Consider the following 17306-nt stretch of genomic DNA (forward strand, 5'->3'; position numbering starts at 1 on the left):
TTTCTTCCTTACTCATCTTGAGATGACTCAAGGTCATCTTCCTTATTCTTTAAACTTACCAACAGGTTTGGATATTCCAGAATCATAGAGAGTAGTGGCCATTTAAGCCACTGAAGCCAATTCCCTACCAAGTGGTGGAAACCTAAGCTAAAACATTGAAATCATCCAGTGAAGTCGTCCAGAACTGAAGAAGCTTCTTGCATGAGAAGCAAAACATTTTCAAGGAAAAAAAAAACTAAGGAAGTCCAGTTGTCTTATAGAAAAGCACCTTTGGAACAGCCATGACCTGGATGATGGAAAATCTCCATAGGCATTCATCCAGTGAAGGGAAGTTCACCACCTCTCCGAGCAATTAATTCCACAATCAAATCGCTCTTACTCTTAGGAACCTCAACTGCAATCTGCCTCCTTACAGTTTGAATTCCATGCCTAACCTTCTGGGATGACAGAGAAGGGATTCTGATCTTCTCTGTCCTCAGGTCTTTGAAGAGTGCTCCTACGGCCCTGCTCCATCTTCCTTCTCAAGTCTAAGTATTCCTAGGTCCTTCAGTCTGTCTTCATAGAACTTAGATTCTGGTCCCTTGATCATATTCCTTGTCATTCTCTGTGCATGATACTCAGGGTGGGACCTGATTGATGCAGAATATAACGTTCACATCATGATGTCTGTCTGGAGTTGTTATCCCCATAGCATAACTGATTGGGAAGGCAAAGGTTTGCTAAGGTGTGTTTTTAAATTTAATTCAAACAACCGAGGAAAAGGGTGGCCATGAGAGGAAGCTGCACACTGCTCACCGAACAACAGCTAATCTATTATTGATCAAGAAATAATTAGTGTTTAAGGGACTCTTGGAAATGAAACTAGGAAGGTGGAAGAGAAAAAGATGCCAGACCATGTTAGTAGCCGCTGGGGACTTCAAGGGCAAAGAGGGGTTCTGTCATCCTGAAAAGCTGTCAACAAGTAGATTTCATCCACTAACAACAACCAACTGGATAATATTATACAGCATTTTCAAGGAATGGGATTCAGAAAAATCCCATGGGGGGGGTCGGGGAGAAGGGTGGATCATTACATGTCTAGAGAAAACTGCTTCAAGCATTAGCAATATGAACTCCCAGAGCATATATTTTTAATTCCCCCCCATACTTTAAAACATCCCTGTTAAAATATTGTGATTGATTTTATCTCTGGTGACATAAAGAAAAATCTCCTGAGATCTCATGTTTCTGCTTCTTGCTACCAGCAAAACAATACCTTCAGATAAAGCCCTTTTGTTATTAAAACATAAACACACCACACACACGCACAAATCAGCATTATATTACTGAACTACTGCCCCATTTGGAAGGTCTTTTTTTTAAAAAAAAAATGAAATTATATTTTCTAAAGAATTTCCCTCTTCGGAAGGAAATGGAAAAAAAGGAGGCGTGGCATGTGCTCTCAGCAATGCAACATTCCAAGAGTCCCCATTCCCCCCACCTTAATGTAAAGAATTGACTCTCGAGACAGATGGAAAGGGAGATGAATGAAAAGAAGGAGCAGCTCTAGAATGACAGCTGTTTGTAAACAATCTCTTTGTTCACTCGGCAGAATGATCCAAATCCTCTCTAAATGGATCTCAAATTCCATACAGAAGATTTTTGAAGCTTCTTAACGAATTTCTTGAGCCACTCACCAGGCAGGCACCTGGGACAGACTCTCAATTAGTAGAGGAGGGCATTGTGGGACTTAAGCAAAGGGAGAAGACTCTCCCACCAAAGTTTTGGATCCCATTGATCGGATTTTACTTAATTCCAGGGATAGGGAGAAACGGGGAGGGGAAGCAGGAAGGGCTACCGTTTCTGCTTGCCTGCCCATTCCCCTCCCACATTTTGCATACCTTGCTTCCATTTTAACCAAAGGCTAAATCCTTTGCTGACAGTGACACAAAATTAAACCCAGGGTATGTGGGATTTGAGACTAAGTACAAATTGTGCTTGTCCGCCTCACCCATGTTAAAGCAAGCCTGATCGTAGTAGAGGCCTGGGGACGTGTATGACTTTAATCAGCCCAGGCTTAAGCCAGGAGAAACCACATTCATTATATCAGGGTTTGCCTTTCACCCGAGCAAAGTTGCACTGAGACCAGCAAGGGATTTCGGCACATCTCTCTCGTTTGTCACACAAAAATGGGGTTTCATCCTAAGGCTCCCTAGAAGAGCCGGCTGCAAAGTTTGGCGGAATCTCTTGTGAACTGTAATCCTCTCCTTCTCTGCCATCCAGAGACTATGAATGGCTGGAGATCACCCCTGTCTGCTTCCTTACCCATCATCCAACAAATGAGAAAACTTTCCTCCCGCAGAAGCTACCATAACTCCCTAGAAAGCCAAGGTAATTTACATTATTCCTCTGGGTCTGCATGTGTAGGTCTGCAACATCGCCCGTTTTAATTACACTTCTCTGCAATTCACCTCCACGCTATTAGCTAACACGTCAACCAGGTAACTGCTCTGCAAAGAAACGAGATTAGCAAGGACAATAAAATATTGATCCCTCCCTTCTTTCTCTTCTTGACCAAAAAAAAAAAAAAAAAAGGCAAAAGAGAAGGAAAATCCAACCTGCAGCAATGCTGTTAAATCCAAGCGAGAACAATAAAGGATGATTTCCCTACTCAAAGAAAACTGCTTCACACAAGCAAAATGCCAGGGCAGCTCATTGCAGCTATGGGGAAAACAACAAGGATACCTTTTTTTTTTTTTGTATTGATAATAAAGGGATTTTTCTCTCTGGTAATAGTGTTAGGCAGCCACCCCCAAGATTCCCCCCCCTTCAATGCATTATTCATAATATATAGCACATTAAAAAGCTCAACACCATTGTAGTCACTGATAGGGAATACTATCTTTAGTGGGGGACGAACCTTCAACACCAGGAAAGAAAGAAAGAAAGAAAGAAAGAAAGAAAGAAAGAAAGAAAGAAAGAAAGAAAGAAAGGAAGGAAGGAAGGAAGGAAGGAAGGAAGGAAGGAAGGAAGGGTATTTCAAGCCTAAATTAAATGTCCACAAAGCCCAATATTAAAAAGAAGAAATATGTAAGTTCCTAAACTGATTTCAAGGCAAGCCTTCCAGCCCGCACCAATTTCATTAACCACTTTCTGCCCTGCCTTCTCCACCCGCTTTCAGCAAAAGCCATGCCAAGCAATTAGTGCAGCCATAAAATGGTTATCGGGCAACTTTCAAAGGGACTGGCTAAGGTGGGGGGTGGAGATCAGGATTCGGAGCCGGCTGCATAGATCTAGCTTCCCACCTTATTTTTATCTGTATTTCAAGAAACGCCCACCCACGCCCCAGACGAAAATAATCAAACAGGTTTAGTAGCTGAAAAGTGCTTACCGACTTTGGGCTCTTCTTGGGGGCTGGCAGTCCTGCAAAAGATGGCAACAAGGAGAAAAAGAGAGGATTAGCATATAGATCTTTACCTTCCTGAAGGAAAAACAAAAAAAACACCCCAAGCCTTAGGTGTATCATCCGAACATAGCCATCTGCAGAGTTATGTCAGATGTTGCTGGAGCACCGGAGTTGCCAGTCTGTTCATATCGAATCAAAGCACAGCTTTTTTTTCCAAGGGTGGGGGGGTGTAGAGTTGGTGTGAGGAGAGGAATGAGAGAGAGAGAAAGAGGGAGGGAGGGAGGGAGGGAGGGAGGGAGAGGGAAAGAGAGAGAGTGAGAGTGTGTGTGTGTGTGCGTGAAGGGGGAGGAGATCTATCTGCATTAGCTATGCTGACTTGTGCTGCAGCAGCCTGGAGGCTGGAGAAAGAAATTCACAGACCTCAGCGGCCTGGGAAATTGAACACTTGGATAGAATCTCAAATGCTCCCCTGGATTAAGAGAGATTTAGCTTACAATTAAGCTGAGGATATTACCTTTTGATGCAAGCGGCGTGTGAAATTTATCAGACCAATTGGAAAGGTGGCGGGATGGTGCATAAACAAGAGGACGGTGATGAAGATAGATAGATAGATAGATAGATAGATAGATAGATAGATAGATAGATAGATAGATAGATAGATAGGGAGGGAGGGAGGGAGGGAGGGAGGGAGGGATAAATAGAGATATAGAGACAGACAGACAGACAGGGTCCTAAACACTTTAACAAAAGGCAAAAAGCGTTTGAGACTTCTTGTCACCACGCATCGATGAAACAAAAGCCAAAGCCGAGAAAGAACAAAGGAAGACAAGATTTTAATGAAAAGCAAGGTCAATTATTACGGTGGATGCTACTGGCAACCCCCCTAAGTTTCTTGCCAAGTCTAGTCTGCATCATTGTATGAGGAGACCCCCACCTAGCCATGCTGTGCAGAGTACAGAAGATTCACAATGAATGAATGCACCACTAAGTATATTTGAATAAAGAAAGGTGAAAAGGACCGCTAAGGGACAGAAGGAGGGATGAAAATGCAAATAAGAAAACCCTTTAAAACTCAGTGGAGAAGCCCAGAAGAGGTATTTGCATTTTGAACATAGACTCTTAAAACTTCTGCTTTTTTCTTTCTCTTTTCTTTTCTTTTCTTTTGTGTGTGTGTGTGTGTGTGTGTGTGTGTGCTGCAAATGGAAAGTATGGGATGAAAAGATTTTCCTTGCCACCACTTTTTGTACTACAATGTCCAGATGGAAATGGGATTTCGTGCTTATGTGAGCTGATTGGTTAAAAAAAAAGGAAAAAAAGAAAAGAAAACTAGATACCTAACATGATGGAGAAAGGTAAGGAACAAACAAACAAACAAAAAAATTCAAGAATTGAAGAAAAACTTACAATGGGCAAAGTTTCAGATATGTAAAAGGAACTCAACACGTTTCCTTCCTTTATAAGAATTACTTCTTTAGTGTATAATGATAACCCAATGCTAAAGATTACACGCCTGACTAAAAATGAGTAGCACAAAGAATTGATCATGTATTAAGATGCCACCATCAAACAATACAGATTTATTGCTAATAAACCACTATGATCCATGCCACTAAGTCGTCATCCCATGAGCTTGTAGAGTAATGCCCTGCAAATTATGGCTCCCTTTGATCACTATCCACCAACAGTGATAAATACTGAATTAAATGCTTTTAGTTCTGATAGGCTCGTGCTAAGAGCAGGGCTGCTTCCTCCGCATATTGTCCATATCATCACATTTTCTACACCCTAAATTGTCTATTGACAGTAATTGTAGCTAGGAAACAGTGGCAGGGTGCATGCTCAAACTGCATTTTCTAGCAACTGCCTAGAAATTCTTTTGTTGAGAGCACTTATTTATGTTAACGAGCTGACTTGGGGTCATATGGTATTGAAAAATTAATTAATTAAACAATTAATTTGAAGGAGTCAGTGCTTATATAGCCCTTCTTGTGGCAGGTTACTTGAAGGCAAGAAATGTGATGATCCCTAGAGAACAAACAAGCCAGAAATATGTTCCCTCTTGTAATAAAATCTGCAAATTCTTCAGGGCAAGGAATATTGAAACATTACTACAGACAGCCTATGACTTACAATTGGATTCCAGTCTATAGACTGGAATTTCTGTCGCTAAACAGGGCAGTTGTTAAATGAGTCATGTCTGATTTTATGCCTTTTTTTTTGCCAATGGTTATTAAGTGATTCATATAGCTGTTAAGCAAATCTGGCTTCTCCTATTGACTTTGTCAGAAGTCAGATGGGAAATGATCCTATGACACACATACCCTATGACACACATACCCTGCCTCCCCAAGGCTCTCCAACTATCATAATTACATGCCAAGTTCTTAAATTTTGATCACGTGATCACAGGGACTCTGTGACGTCTGTAAGTGTGAAGACCAGGTGTAAGCCATCATAACTTTCGATGGTTGCTAAATGAATTGATTGTAAATTAAGGACTCTTGGTATTCTTTGGTGTCTGGTGGATTATAGCATCAAAAAATCAGAAAACAGATCAAATTAAATATGCAAAGTGCAAAAGTCGATTTTGCTGAATAGTAAGGGTTTGGATTCAATATAGTTTTGCAAAATGCTATCCCGGAATTGCTGAGAATTTTGGCCTGTGGTTCAGAGCAATTTTGCTGGAGTGCCTGCTTTTATCAGTTCACTTCCTTTGCAAACTGAGGTCATCCGAAATATATAGATAAGACAGACAACCTTAGCTTTATGGCCTTACCTTATTGTGTCCACAAGGCACTTTGGATATGTAAATCTGTCTAAACCTCTGACTCCAAACAATAATACAATTTTTTTTTCATTATTATGTCTGGTTACTTCATTATGGTGTCTGGTTACTGGAGTAGAGACCTGGAAGTGGCTGGACAGTGGGCATCTGAATGCTTACTCCAAATAATAAACCAGGTTTCTCAGTAATTCTGAGTTAGCATTCATGGGTGATGACCATCAGGAAAAGCACATTTTCATTGAGCAGGTTTGAGAAATGTGAGCCGTAAATAATAACATGAAGTGCTGAGCATTTACCAATGGAGATTAAGTTATTCAAAGCAGCTGATATTAATGATCTCAGCCATCCCCTATCCTGTACGCTTAAGGGGTCTTTTTCTCAATGAGCTTTCTGTAGCTGACAGGAAATGTTGGGTGCCGCTGGATTCAATATACCCTTTTCTTACCTCTTCATAACATCCCAACCCTTTCCCTTGGGATTGATAGGGAAGGAAGGAAGAACATCCTTGGTTAACTTTTAATTTGCACTCCTAAGACAATCATAACCCTTTTTGTCTAAAATTTTGTCCAAAGTATCTGAAATGTGGTTATTTTTTTCATTTAGGCTTTGTAATAAAAAATCAGCTTTTTTTTCAATACTTCAAGAATCCTCAACCTTAGTAGGAAAGTATTCAAGAGTGAAGAGCAAGCAGATAACCAACGAATCCACAAATTAGTAAAACCTCAGTAATACTGAATGATACATTCTGGATTGTAACATCAGATGTACTAGAAGTTAGGTTTAGGAAGAAATCTGCATGCCAACTTCCTTGGCTACCATAACGTTCCTATAAATCCAGGGCTGTCAAATTCCCAGCCCATAGCCGGATGCGTTATGTGCTGGCCACGCCCACGCCCAGTTTAACAAAGGAGAAAAATAGTCCCAATACATCATGTGATGCCACTGTGATGACATGAGTTTAACACCCCTGCTTTAAGCAGTCTAAATCCCGTTAGCCTAGAGCTGCTATGTCCAGTCTGGTCCTTGTGGATATTGAACCAGAAACAATAACTCTCAAGCTCACACATGACTGACAACTTCTGCCAGGGAATGGTCTGAAGCAATATTTTTAATCAGCATTTCTCATCCACTTCAGTGGTGAAATCCAAATTTTTTTACTACCGGTTCTGTGGGTGTGGCTTGGTGGGCATGGTGTGGCTTGGTGGGTGTGGCTTGGTGGGCGTGGCAGGGGAAGGATACTGCAAAATCCCCACTCCTGGGGCCAGCCAGAGATGGCATTTGCCAGTTCTCTGAACTACTCAAAATTTCCACTACCGGTTCTCCAGAACCTGTCAGAACCTACTGGATTTCACCCCTGATCCACCTCCCTATTTAATACACAAATATTCTGTATTCACCTTGTGGAACAGACACCCAAGAATTGCACAGAACTTTGTGCATACTGTAAATCCACATAAAAATCCAAAACATCCAGGTAATAAGCATCATTGCACTCTTATTAAGACTTAGCAAGAGCTTCCGCCTGGTCGTGGAAGCTATCATGACTTGGAAAAGAAATTCCACAATTTCTAAGCCACAACTGCAAATATGAGTTTTCATCATATTTCAGTTATTGAGTGAAATGTGAAATTAAGAACTTAGTATGCTTATATGACAGGTTTTCATTGAGCCAAGGAGATTACAATTTCTTTGAATATTTGAGAGAGTGTAGATAAACTAAGTGTTATGTGGTATGTTTGTTTTGATTTATAATAATGGCCACTAAGACACTGCCATTTCAATCTTTTGGAAGCAAAAACACAAGAAGAATACAGCTACTTAAATATGAGCCAACTGTGTGCTGCAGCCTCCAAAAAGCCAATGCCGTCCTAGGCTGCATTAACAGAGGGATAGAATCAAGATCATGTAAAGTGTTAGTACCATTTTATGATACCTTGGTAAGGCCACACTTGGAATACTGACTCCAGTTTTGCCCACCATTTTATAAAAACATGTTGAGACTCTGGAAAGAATACAGAAAAGAGCAACAGATGGCTGGAGCCTAAACATATGGAGAATGGTTGCAGGATTTGGATATATCAAATGAAAAAAGAAAGACTAGGGGGTGACATGACTGCAGTGTTCCAATATTTGAGGGGCTGCCACAAGGAAGAGGGGGTCAGCCTATTCTCCAAAGCACCTGAATGCAGGACAAGAAGCAATGGATGGAAACTAATCAAGGAAAGAACCAATCTAGAACTAAGGAGAAATGTCCTGACAGTGAGAACAATTAACCAGTGGTATGGCTTGCCTCTAGAAGTTGTGGGTGCTTCATCATTGGAGGCTTTTAAGAAGAGATTGGACAGTCCTTTGACTGAAATGGTATAGGTCTCCTGCTCAAGCAGGGAATTGGACAGAAGACCTCCAACCCCAACACTTCTAACTCTGTTATTTTGTTAAATCACTTCATTTATATGCTTACTAGCCAGTCTCTCTTTCCTTCATGCGTCAGAGGAAACAGCTGGGAAGCACTAGCTATGCTTCCAACCCAACTGCAGCTTATTCCCTGCTCTTGGTCCTGGATTAGGATTTTAGGATTTATTTTTGTTGCTGACCAGAGTGTACTTGGAGCAAAATAAAAATAATAAAAAAATAATACATCCAGGGAGTTCCAGATGCATGGCGATCTTAATTAATAAATTAATCATTCATTAACTTCAGAAGAATCTTACACTGCTGACTTCATTGATTCTGGCAGACGGATGGTAATTTATGCTGCAATATCAAGTCCTTAGATAGAAATTAATTTATCACTAGAGGGACTGCTGTATTATCTTTCATAAAGTTGGATAGACCTGAGTAACCAAAAAAAAAAGTGCAGTAGAAAAAGAAAAGATAAAGGGGATATTGCTGTGTATACATTAAAAAAAACAACCTAATAAGCACATTTATTAGGGACAGAGGAAGGAGTTTATTGGAACTCGTATCAGAAATGAATATTTCTAGCATAGGTGATCCATCTAAATATGGAATACTGTCCTCTACTGGACATAAACATTCACAGTTCTTTTTAAATAAAGAAATCAAAGCCCATCCCAAAAGCAGAGGCTACAGGGAAAGTGTATATACCCATTACGTTCTTCACATACACAAAATGTCACTTTACAATTAGTGCTACGCATGAGGTCCATCTGAAACCAAGAAAACTGAACAAATACACTAAACTAATTATCAGAAACATCTGAAGCAAAACATCCTGCTTAAAGTTCATTATATGTAAAAGTTTGCTTTTTACACAGGTTGCTGGGAGGGAAATGATAATCTTGAACTATTAAAAAAATTTTTTAAATCACTCTACTGTAATTTGGAATTTTTCTTCATGTTTACAATATTATACATTACTATTGATGGAATTTCTTGTGGTAGTAATACTGACTTTTTGCATAGCATTTGCATCGAGCTATGAAAGTGGAACTATTTATTTTCTTTTAAAATCGTTGGCTTAGGTTGTTTGTGGATTCGGAAATCATACCGGCAGCACCTAAAACACCTTAGGGCAGGAACTAATCAAATAACCATCCATAATCAATGTGCTCATAGACGCTTCCATTGGAACCTGTCGTGCTCCCTGTACCAAATGACTCTTACACTTTTCAAACATTATTTTAATCTTAAAGAACAGAAACGGGCACATTGCAAAGTAAATGTCAGCCTCCAGTGACATCTATTTCCAAGTATGTCTCTGAGTTCCAAATATAACTCACCTGGACAAATCACAGAAAGCTGCTGAGATTCTCTCTCCATATTGAGAGAGAGAGGATATTCTCTCTGTGGATCCCTCTCAAGTGGGATAGCTTGCCCTAAAGGTAAAAGGGGCTGCTTCCTTTGTGATATTAGGTTTGTTAAAACTTATTTATTGCAGAAGTCCACGCGGGGTAGGAAATGCAAAGCTAGGAAAGAGTGATGCTTTGGATAATTTTACTACAGCCTTTGTTATATTGTTTTAACTGTTGATTAATTGTATATAGTAGTATATAATATACAGCAGGGATGAAATCCAGCAGGTTCTGGAGAACCAGTAGCAGAAATTTTGAGTTCGGAGAACCGGCAAATACTATTTCTGGCTGGCCCCAGAGTCGGGTGGGAATGGAGTATTTGCAGTATGCTTCCCCTGGAGTGGGGTGGGAATGGAGTTTTGCAATATCCTTCCCCTGCCACACCCACCAAGCCACACCATGCCCACCACGCCCACAGAACCGGTAGTAAAAAAAATTTGGATTTCACCACTGATATACAGATCACTTAAGAGTCAGCTCTAACTCAGGAAGGATTGAGTTTCATGAACAATCAAGATTTCTTGAAAATGAGAGAGGCTGAATAATGACAGCCTGGTTCTCTATTTACAAATATCTTATACCAGTGATGGCGAACCTTTTTGGCACTGAGTGCCGAAAAGGCCGCGTGGAAACATTGCGCGCATGCTCATCAGGACCGTGCTCCAGAAAAGCCGAACTTCTGGGTTCTAGCATGCATGTGTGCCCGAAGATCAGCTGGCTAGTGCGCATGTGCACACCGGTTTTCGGCACTGCTGCGTGTGCGGACAGCTGATTGTCGCTTGCGAATGCATGCCAGAAACCCAGAAGACAAACAGGCAAGGCTACGCATGCCAGGCAACATGGCTTCGCGTGCCACTTTGGGCATGCATGCCATAGGTTTGCCATCACGACCTTATAATTCAAAATCTACCCAGAAGAAAAATATGTGGTAAAAAAAAAATCTACAGCAGAAGGAACCAGAACATAGAATAATAGGGTTGGAAGATACTTTGGAGATCTCCTAGTCCAGCCCTTGCTTAAGCAGGAGACTCTATTCCATTCTAGACAAATAGCTGTCCCTTCTTGAAAGCCTTCAGTGTTGGAACACCCACAGCTTATGATAAAGGCATTCCACTGATTGTTTTCACTGTCAAGAAATTTGTCCTTAGTTCTAGGTTGGATCTCTCTTTAATGATTTTCCACTTCTTATCTTGCCCTTAGGTGCTTTGGATAATAGGTTTGATTCCCTCTTCTCTGTGACAGCCCCTCAAGTATTGGAAGATTGCTATCATATTGTTCCTAGTCCTTCTCTTCATTAGACTTTGACATACCTACTTTCCTCAATTGTTCATCGTATAGTTTAGCCTCCAGACCCTTTATCATTATTGCCTATCTTCTCTGCACCCTTTTTTTAAAAAAATTTGAATTTATATCCCGCCCTTCTCCGAAGACTCAGGGCGGCTTACATTGTGTTAAGCAATAGTCTTCATCCATTTGTATATTATATACAAAGTCAAGTTTTATTGCCCCCAACAATCTGGGTCCTCATTTTACCTACCTTATAAAGGATGGAAGGCTGAGTCAACCTTGGGCCTGGTGGGACTTGAACTTGCAGTAATTGCAAGCAGCTGTGTTAATAACAGACTGCATTAGTCTGTTGAGCCACCAGAGGCCCTTTTTTTTAGGGTTTCAGCATCTTTTTTTTTTTTTCCTGTCTTGGGTGACCAGAATTGGAAGCAGTATTCCAAGAGTGTAGTCTCACCAGTGCAATATAAAGCAGTGCTATTGCTTCACGCCATCTTGAAACTATCTCTCTGTTGATACAACCTAAGACTGCATTAGCTATTTTGGCAGCTGAAGCACTGCTGGCACAATTCTAGTAAAGCGGTGCTTTGTAAAGGGGGATATCCTTAATGGCTGCCATTTCGTGAATGGGAAAGCCTCTGAAGCAATCATCTGCAAAAAATATATATATATGTCCAACCCCCCCCCCTATTTTAAAAAGTCCTCAGTTAACCATTGGGTTTGATGATTTTCTGTTTGCTTATAGAACCACAGTTGTTGAATCAACATAGACATTTGGCAATTTCAAGTCGATTCTGTCCTTTGGAAACCTAAGCTTCTTAAGGGGAGGGGGGACTTCCTGGAGACCCAAAAAGCGCTGCCCAGCTTTTCTGGGACTTTGGAATAAGGAACATTTTTATTTTGTGAAAGATAAGCTTGGCTCTTACTGTAAACAAATGGACATCTGCAACAGCAATCAAACTTTTTAGTACAAAGGTGAACAGGCACATTACTGGGTAAATACACATCTATTTGCAGGACTTCTAAAAGGAAAAGAAGCAGCTCTTAATTATTTACACTAATGAGCAATAATGGTTTTTTTCATGGAGAAAGCAGGAGGATACTAAACTAACTCTGCAGCAAAATCATATTAAAGACTCATTTAAAAGTCAAACGTTTGTTGGCTTGATCTGAAAAGCAAAGAGAGAGAAAAAATCTTGATGTGTTGCTACTTCGACAAAATTACTTGTTTATGAAATAAACTTAAATATATATAATTTATGAAAAGAAACATTGGCATAAGTGTATGCATCAAAAAAAAACACCTTTGCATTTCATTTTCCTGCAAGAAAATCAACACTAATTCTTGTTAAATGCTGAGACAAAAATACTTAAGTGTTAGCCTTGCATGTGGACCTACAGATGACATCCTCTGGTATCCAACCTTCACAATCTGGTTTTGTAAAACTTCACTTTATCCCATCTTCCAACTTGCACTCAAAATGTCCTTGCCTCAAAACATTTAATTTTAACTTAATTCAATTTAGCTATTATGAATAAAACCTTTGTTATATTTATAATACATTAATGTGATCATTTTTTTAAAAAAAGGCTATGAAATTTCACAAAACATTGAAGTATAGAAGATTTTATATTACATGCTATATTCAGAAGTTTTATCTATACTTGCTGTCAACTTAATCACTGGGGTTCCCCGAGTTCTCATATAATAGAGAAAATAAAAGTTTTTTTTTTTGTTTACATTTATACCCCGCCCTTCTCCGAAGACTCAGGGCGGCTTACAGTGTATAAGGCAATAGTCTCATTCTATTTGTATATTTTTACAAAGTCAACTTATTGCCCCCCCAACAATCTGGGTCCTCATTTTACCTACCTTATAAAGGATGGAAGGCTGAGTCAACCTTGGGCCGGGCTCGAACCTGCAGTAATTGCAGGCTTTTGTGTTCTTAATAACAGGCCTTACCAGCCTGAGCTAAACCGGCCAAGTTACTCTAACTGTAATGCTACGATACCAGTTATAAATATTGGGAAAGATATTAATACAACCCTGAAGCTGAAGCTCAAATACTTTGGCCACTAAATGAGAAAAGAGGACTCACTGGGAAAAATGTTAGGAAAGATTGAAGGCAAAAGGGGGAGGGGATAGCAAAGGATGAGATAATTGATGCAACAAACATGAATTTGGGCAAACTCTGGGAGACAATGAAAGACAGTCTGCTGTAGTCCATGGGGTCATGAAGAGTTGGAGATGACTTAGCAACTGAAGAAGAACAAATTAATGCAATTAAGGACCGTGGTGGCTCAGGCTGTAAGATAGCCTGTTATTAAAACACAGCAGCCTGCAATTACTGCAGGCTCGAATCCCACCAGGCCCAAGGTTGACTCAGCCTTCCATCCTTTATAAGGTAGGTAAAATGAGGACCCAGATTGTTGGGGGGGCAATAAGTTGACTTTGTAAATATACAAATAGAATGAGACTATTGCCTTATACACTGTAAGCCGCCCTGAGTCTTCGGAGAAGGGCGGGATATAAATGTAAATAAAAAAAAATGAGGTAGAACACTTTTATACATTAAACTAGACCTTAATTTGCTTAACTATACTCTGTTGATTAAGTCATAACTGAATGGATATATAGGTTGCCTTTAATAACAAATAAGGATTTAGTTAGATTCACAGATCATCCTAAATCAAACTCAAACAAATCACATTACTATTTAGTGCTGTATGGAAATGTAGATTAAATATATTGATCCGTCTTCTTTCCGTCAAAAGTAGAAAAAGAACTATGCAATCAATCTGTGCAATATATCTGAACTCATCAGATATAGACTGATGATGATGATGATGAACAATTAATTAACAGTTTCTGGAATTCAAAGAGAGAGCATTTGAGAACGACTGATAAAATTTGTTGAGATTTATATATTTTCAAAAACAAGGACAGACATGAAACATGAAAAAAAAGGGAAAAAATCTCCAATGGGCCTAGGCATGCCTATTCCATTAATAACTCAAGGCAATCAATTAATGAAGCCAATTCCTTTTAGAATATTCTAGGCACACAGTTCATCCTATTCGTGTTGAATTTTGTAGCTTTTAATGCGGCTGCTTAATCAATCGCCCTGCTACAACCTTTATTTGAACCAAACACCGACATTTTCAACCTTCCAAAATTATATATAGAAGCCACTTGCGACGAACATGACAATACAATCTTCTTTCAGCAAGGCAGAGTAAAATACTGTTTGTCTCTCTTAGCTGAGACAACCTAATGCCTGCTTGATTTACTGGTGTGTAAGTCATAACTGGGAAAATGAAAAATCTCACCTCTTGTTAAAATGTGCCTTGTTTAATACACAATATAAGGTTCTGCTGTGCCACCTTGTGTTATATTATATCACGTCTGGTAAAAACACCAGGACAACACTAGACTCTGTTGGATTATTCAAAACCATACAGTTTTTATATTTAAAAACTCCTGCTAGGTCAACATCTCTGCTCCCAGAGTTTCACACCCACAATGACGACTTAATTAAAACCTCATTATTCAGAGCCCAAAGGAGAGAGAAACTAAAAAATTCTTTCAGCAGCTTAAAGGCCACTGGGTGGATTTATTATACTATTAGTCTTAGTAGATGGAGTTTTATCAGGTGTAGCTGCAGAAGTCGGCTCTACTTTATGAAAGCTTAAGCCACAATAAATTTGTGATAGCCTTTAAGCTGTTCCAAGAATCCATGTGTTTTTTACTGCAATGGCTAGACCTGGCCATCTCTTAGAAATTTGCCAGAGATTTAAAATGTTCAAGTCTTGCGAGTTGTTGTTAGGTAAAGGTAAAGGTTCCCCTCGCAAATATGTGCTAGTCGTTCCCGACTCTAGGGGGCAGTGCTCATCTCTGTTTCAAAGCCGAAGAGCCAGCACTGTCCGAAGACGTCTCCATGGTCATGTGGCTGGCATGACTAAACGCCAAAGGCGCATTCCCACCAAAGGTGGTCCCTATTTTTTTCTACTTGCGTTTTTTACATGCTTTCGAACTGCTGGGTTGGCAGAAGCTGGGACAAATAACGGGAGCTCACCCCCTTACGCGGCACTAGGGATTCGAACTGCTGACCTTTCGATCGACACCACGTCCCTTCTTTGTTGTTGTTAGTTTCAGATTATTTTTTCCTTCTTCCTGCAGCTCAAAGGAACCAGCTGATCAATTTTTGAGAAGATAAGCCTTTTCTATTTTCAATTATTTCTAACCACCATCATAGTCATCTAGCAGCTGCAACCCTGAATTTTCCTCATATTTGTACAACAGCATCACTATGGGAAATGCAATTGAACTCATTTTGATCATATTCCCTATAACCTGCAATTATTTTTCCATCACAATTATATGAATTGACTATCTGCTTAATTTTCTACAACTGACTCCGGGTGTTCTACGAAAACTTTAGATGGTTTGTGCAAGTTTTGAAAGACACGTGTTATTTGATATTTTAAAACTTGTACACAAATAAAAAGTTTCCAAAGTTATCCAGATTGCTTTTATCTGAATATTAAATGACTGGAATATGTAAGTTGCTTTGTTAAATATTGATAATATTTACATCTATCTCATTTGAGGAAGGATGCATTAATAAAATCAGATAATTCATGTACTTGTCCATTCTTCCTCTGCTCTAAGTAAGTACTTAAGGTTTGCACTGACCTTAACCTCTCACCCGGTACATTACAAATAATGAATAATCAGCGTTGTCAATTCTCATAATGCCAATCATCTATCACATGGGAGAACACTCCATCCAGTCGGAAATACCGTGTCTTATCCTGTGGAATTGATTAACGGATGAGAAGGGCTCCTTAGGGATTGATGAAATGCTACGAGATGCAGGCCTTGTGACTCTTTGATAGTAAAGATCAGGAACATTTTCAAAGAAATACAAGTGAGGAAAAGAAGTGACTGGGATCTTTAAATATTACAAAACCTAATAAAAGTATTTTCATTTAAGAACTGGCATACATGCTACCGGTGAATTTCTTGTCATGTACATGTAGAAAATGTAAAGGTGAGCTCCAATGTTCTGTTTCGCATCCTGAAAAGACTGGGATCGAGTGGAATGGGGAAGGAAAGATAATTTTGAGAAAACATACATATAGTCACGTTGTCAGTGGGCATAGTTTGCTTTCCAGAAAACTCCAGCCTTAGTATATATATACCTCCACACATTTTTTTTCCCTACTAATATATCTATCAGATGAATCTATACATTAGTTTAATTATGATTGTATACTGAAACTTAGGATGTTCAGCTGAGATATAGGTACAGGAAAAAGAAAGAATAATTGACCACACATATTCACTCCCTCCCTCCCTCCCTCCCTCCCTCCCTCCCTCCCTCCCTCCCTTCCTTCCTTCCTTCCTTCCTTCCTTCCTTCCTTCCTTCCACACTCCTTCCTTTCACACTCTCTAAAAGGAGTTTGACTGAAAAAAACAATACAAGTTTCATAGTTGGTTATTGGAGACATGAAATCAACTTCTGATGCGCCAAAATGAAAAAAAAAGTACTTGATTCTTCAGGTTCAGTATCTGGTTGCACACCTTTAGCTACATTAACTGCAAGCAAAACATACAATAGCTGGCAATTGGTTCTTTAGATTACTTGTAAGAAGTAATCTACATCTCCAAAGCTAACTCCTAAGTAACATTTGAAGATTTTCAAGCATGTATTACTTATTTCAGGTTCTTCCATAATATTTCTACAGTGTTTCTTTCCAGACATTGATTTGGAAATTCTAAGAGTTTCTTCTTCTTCATCCACCCTCTTGTAGATATGCCTGCATTCTTGGGTTCATTGTCTTGCTATCTGACCCACTTGCCCTTGACAAGACAGATGGCTTAATATTTTCCTGTAGAATTCTCTCATACAAAGCAAAAATTAATCTTTGCTTCAATGATGGCAAATCGCCCAGATTTTCAGACAGCAAAGCATACTTGAAACATAATGCTCTACCTCTATGCTTAACATAGAGACTAATTGCGGATGGCAGT

General features: G+C 39.5%; 1 protein-coding gene across 31 annotated transcripts in view; it reads right to left on the minus strand.

The window, feature by feature from the left end:
- Positions 1–17306, minus strand: part of MAGI1 (membrane associated guanylate kinase, WW and PDZ domain containing 1) — a 534475-nt gene that overhangs the window by 59323 nt on the left and 457846 nt on the right. For all 31 annotated transcript variants that reach the window (XR_009153941.1, XR_009153943.1, XR_009153946.1 and 28 more), the window contains one exon: positions 3371–3402. Coding sequence is in view for 24 of the 31 variants with exons in the window: in XM_058173838.1 (XP_058029821.1) it covers positions 3371–3402 (32 nt within the window). In the remaining 7 variants the exon portion in view is untranslated. The remainder of the gene's footprint in view (positions 1–3370; positions 3403–17306) is intronic.

Source organism: Ahaetulla prasina, chromosome 2 (assembly GCF_028640845.1).
Source record: "Ahaetulla prasina isolate Xishuangbanna chromosome 2, ASM2864084v1, whole genome shotgun sequence".
In the NCBI taxonomy this organism is placed as follows: Eukaryota; Metazoa; Chordata; class Lepidosauria; order Squamata; family Colubridae; genus Ahaetulla; species Ahaetulla prasina.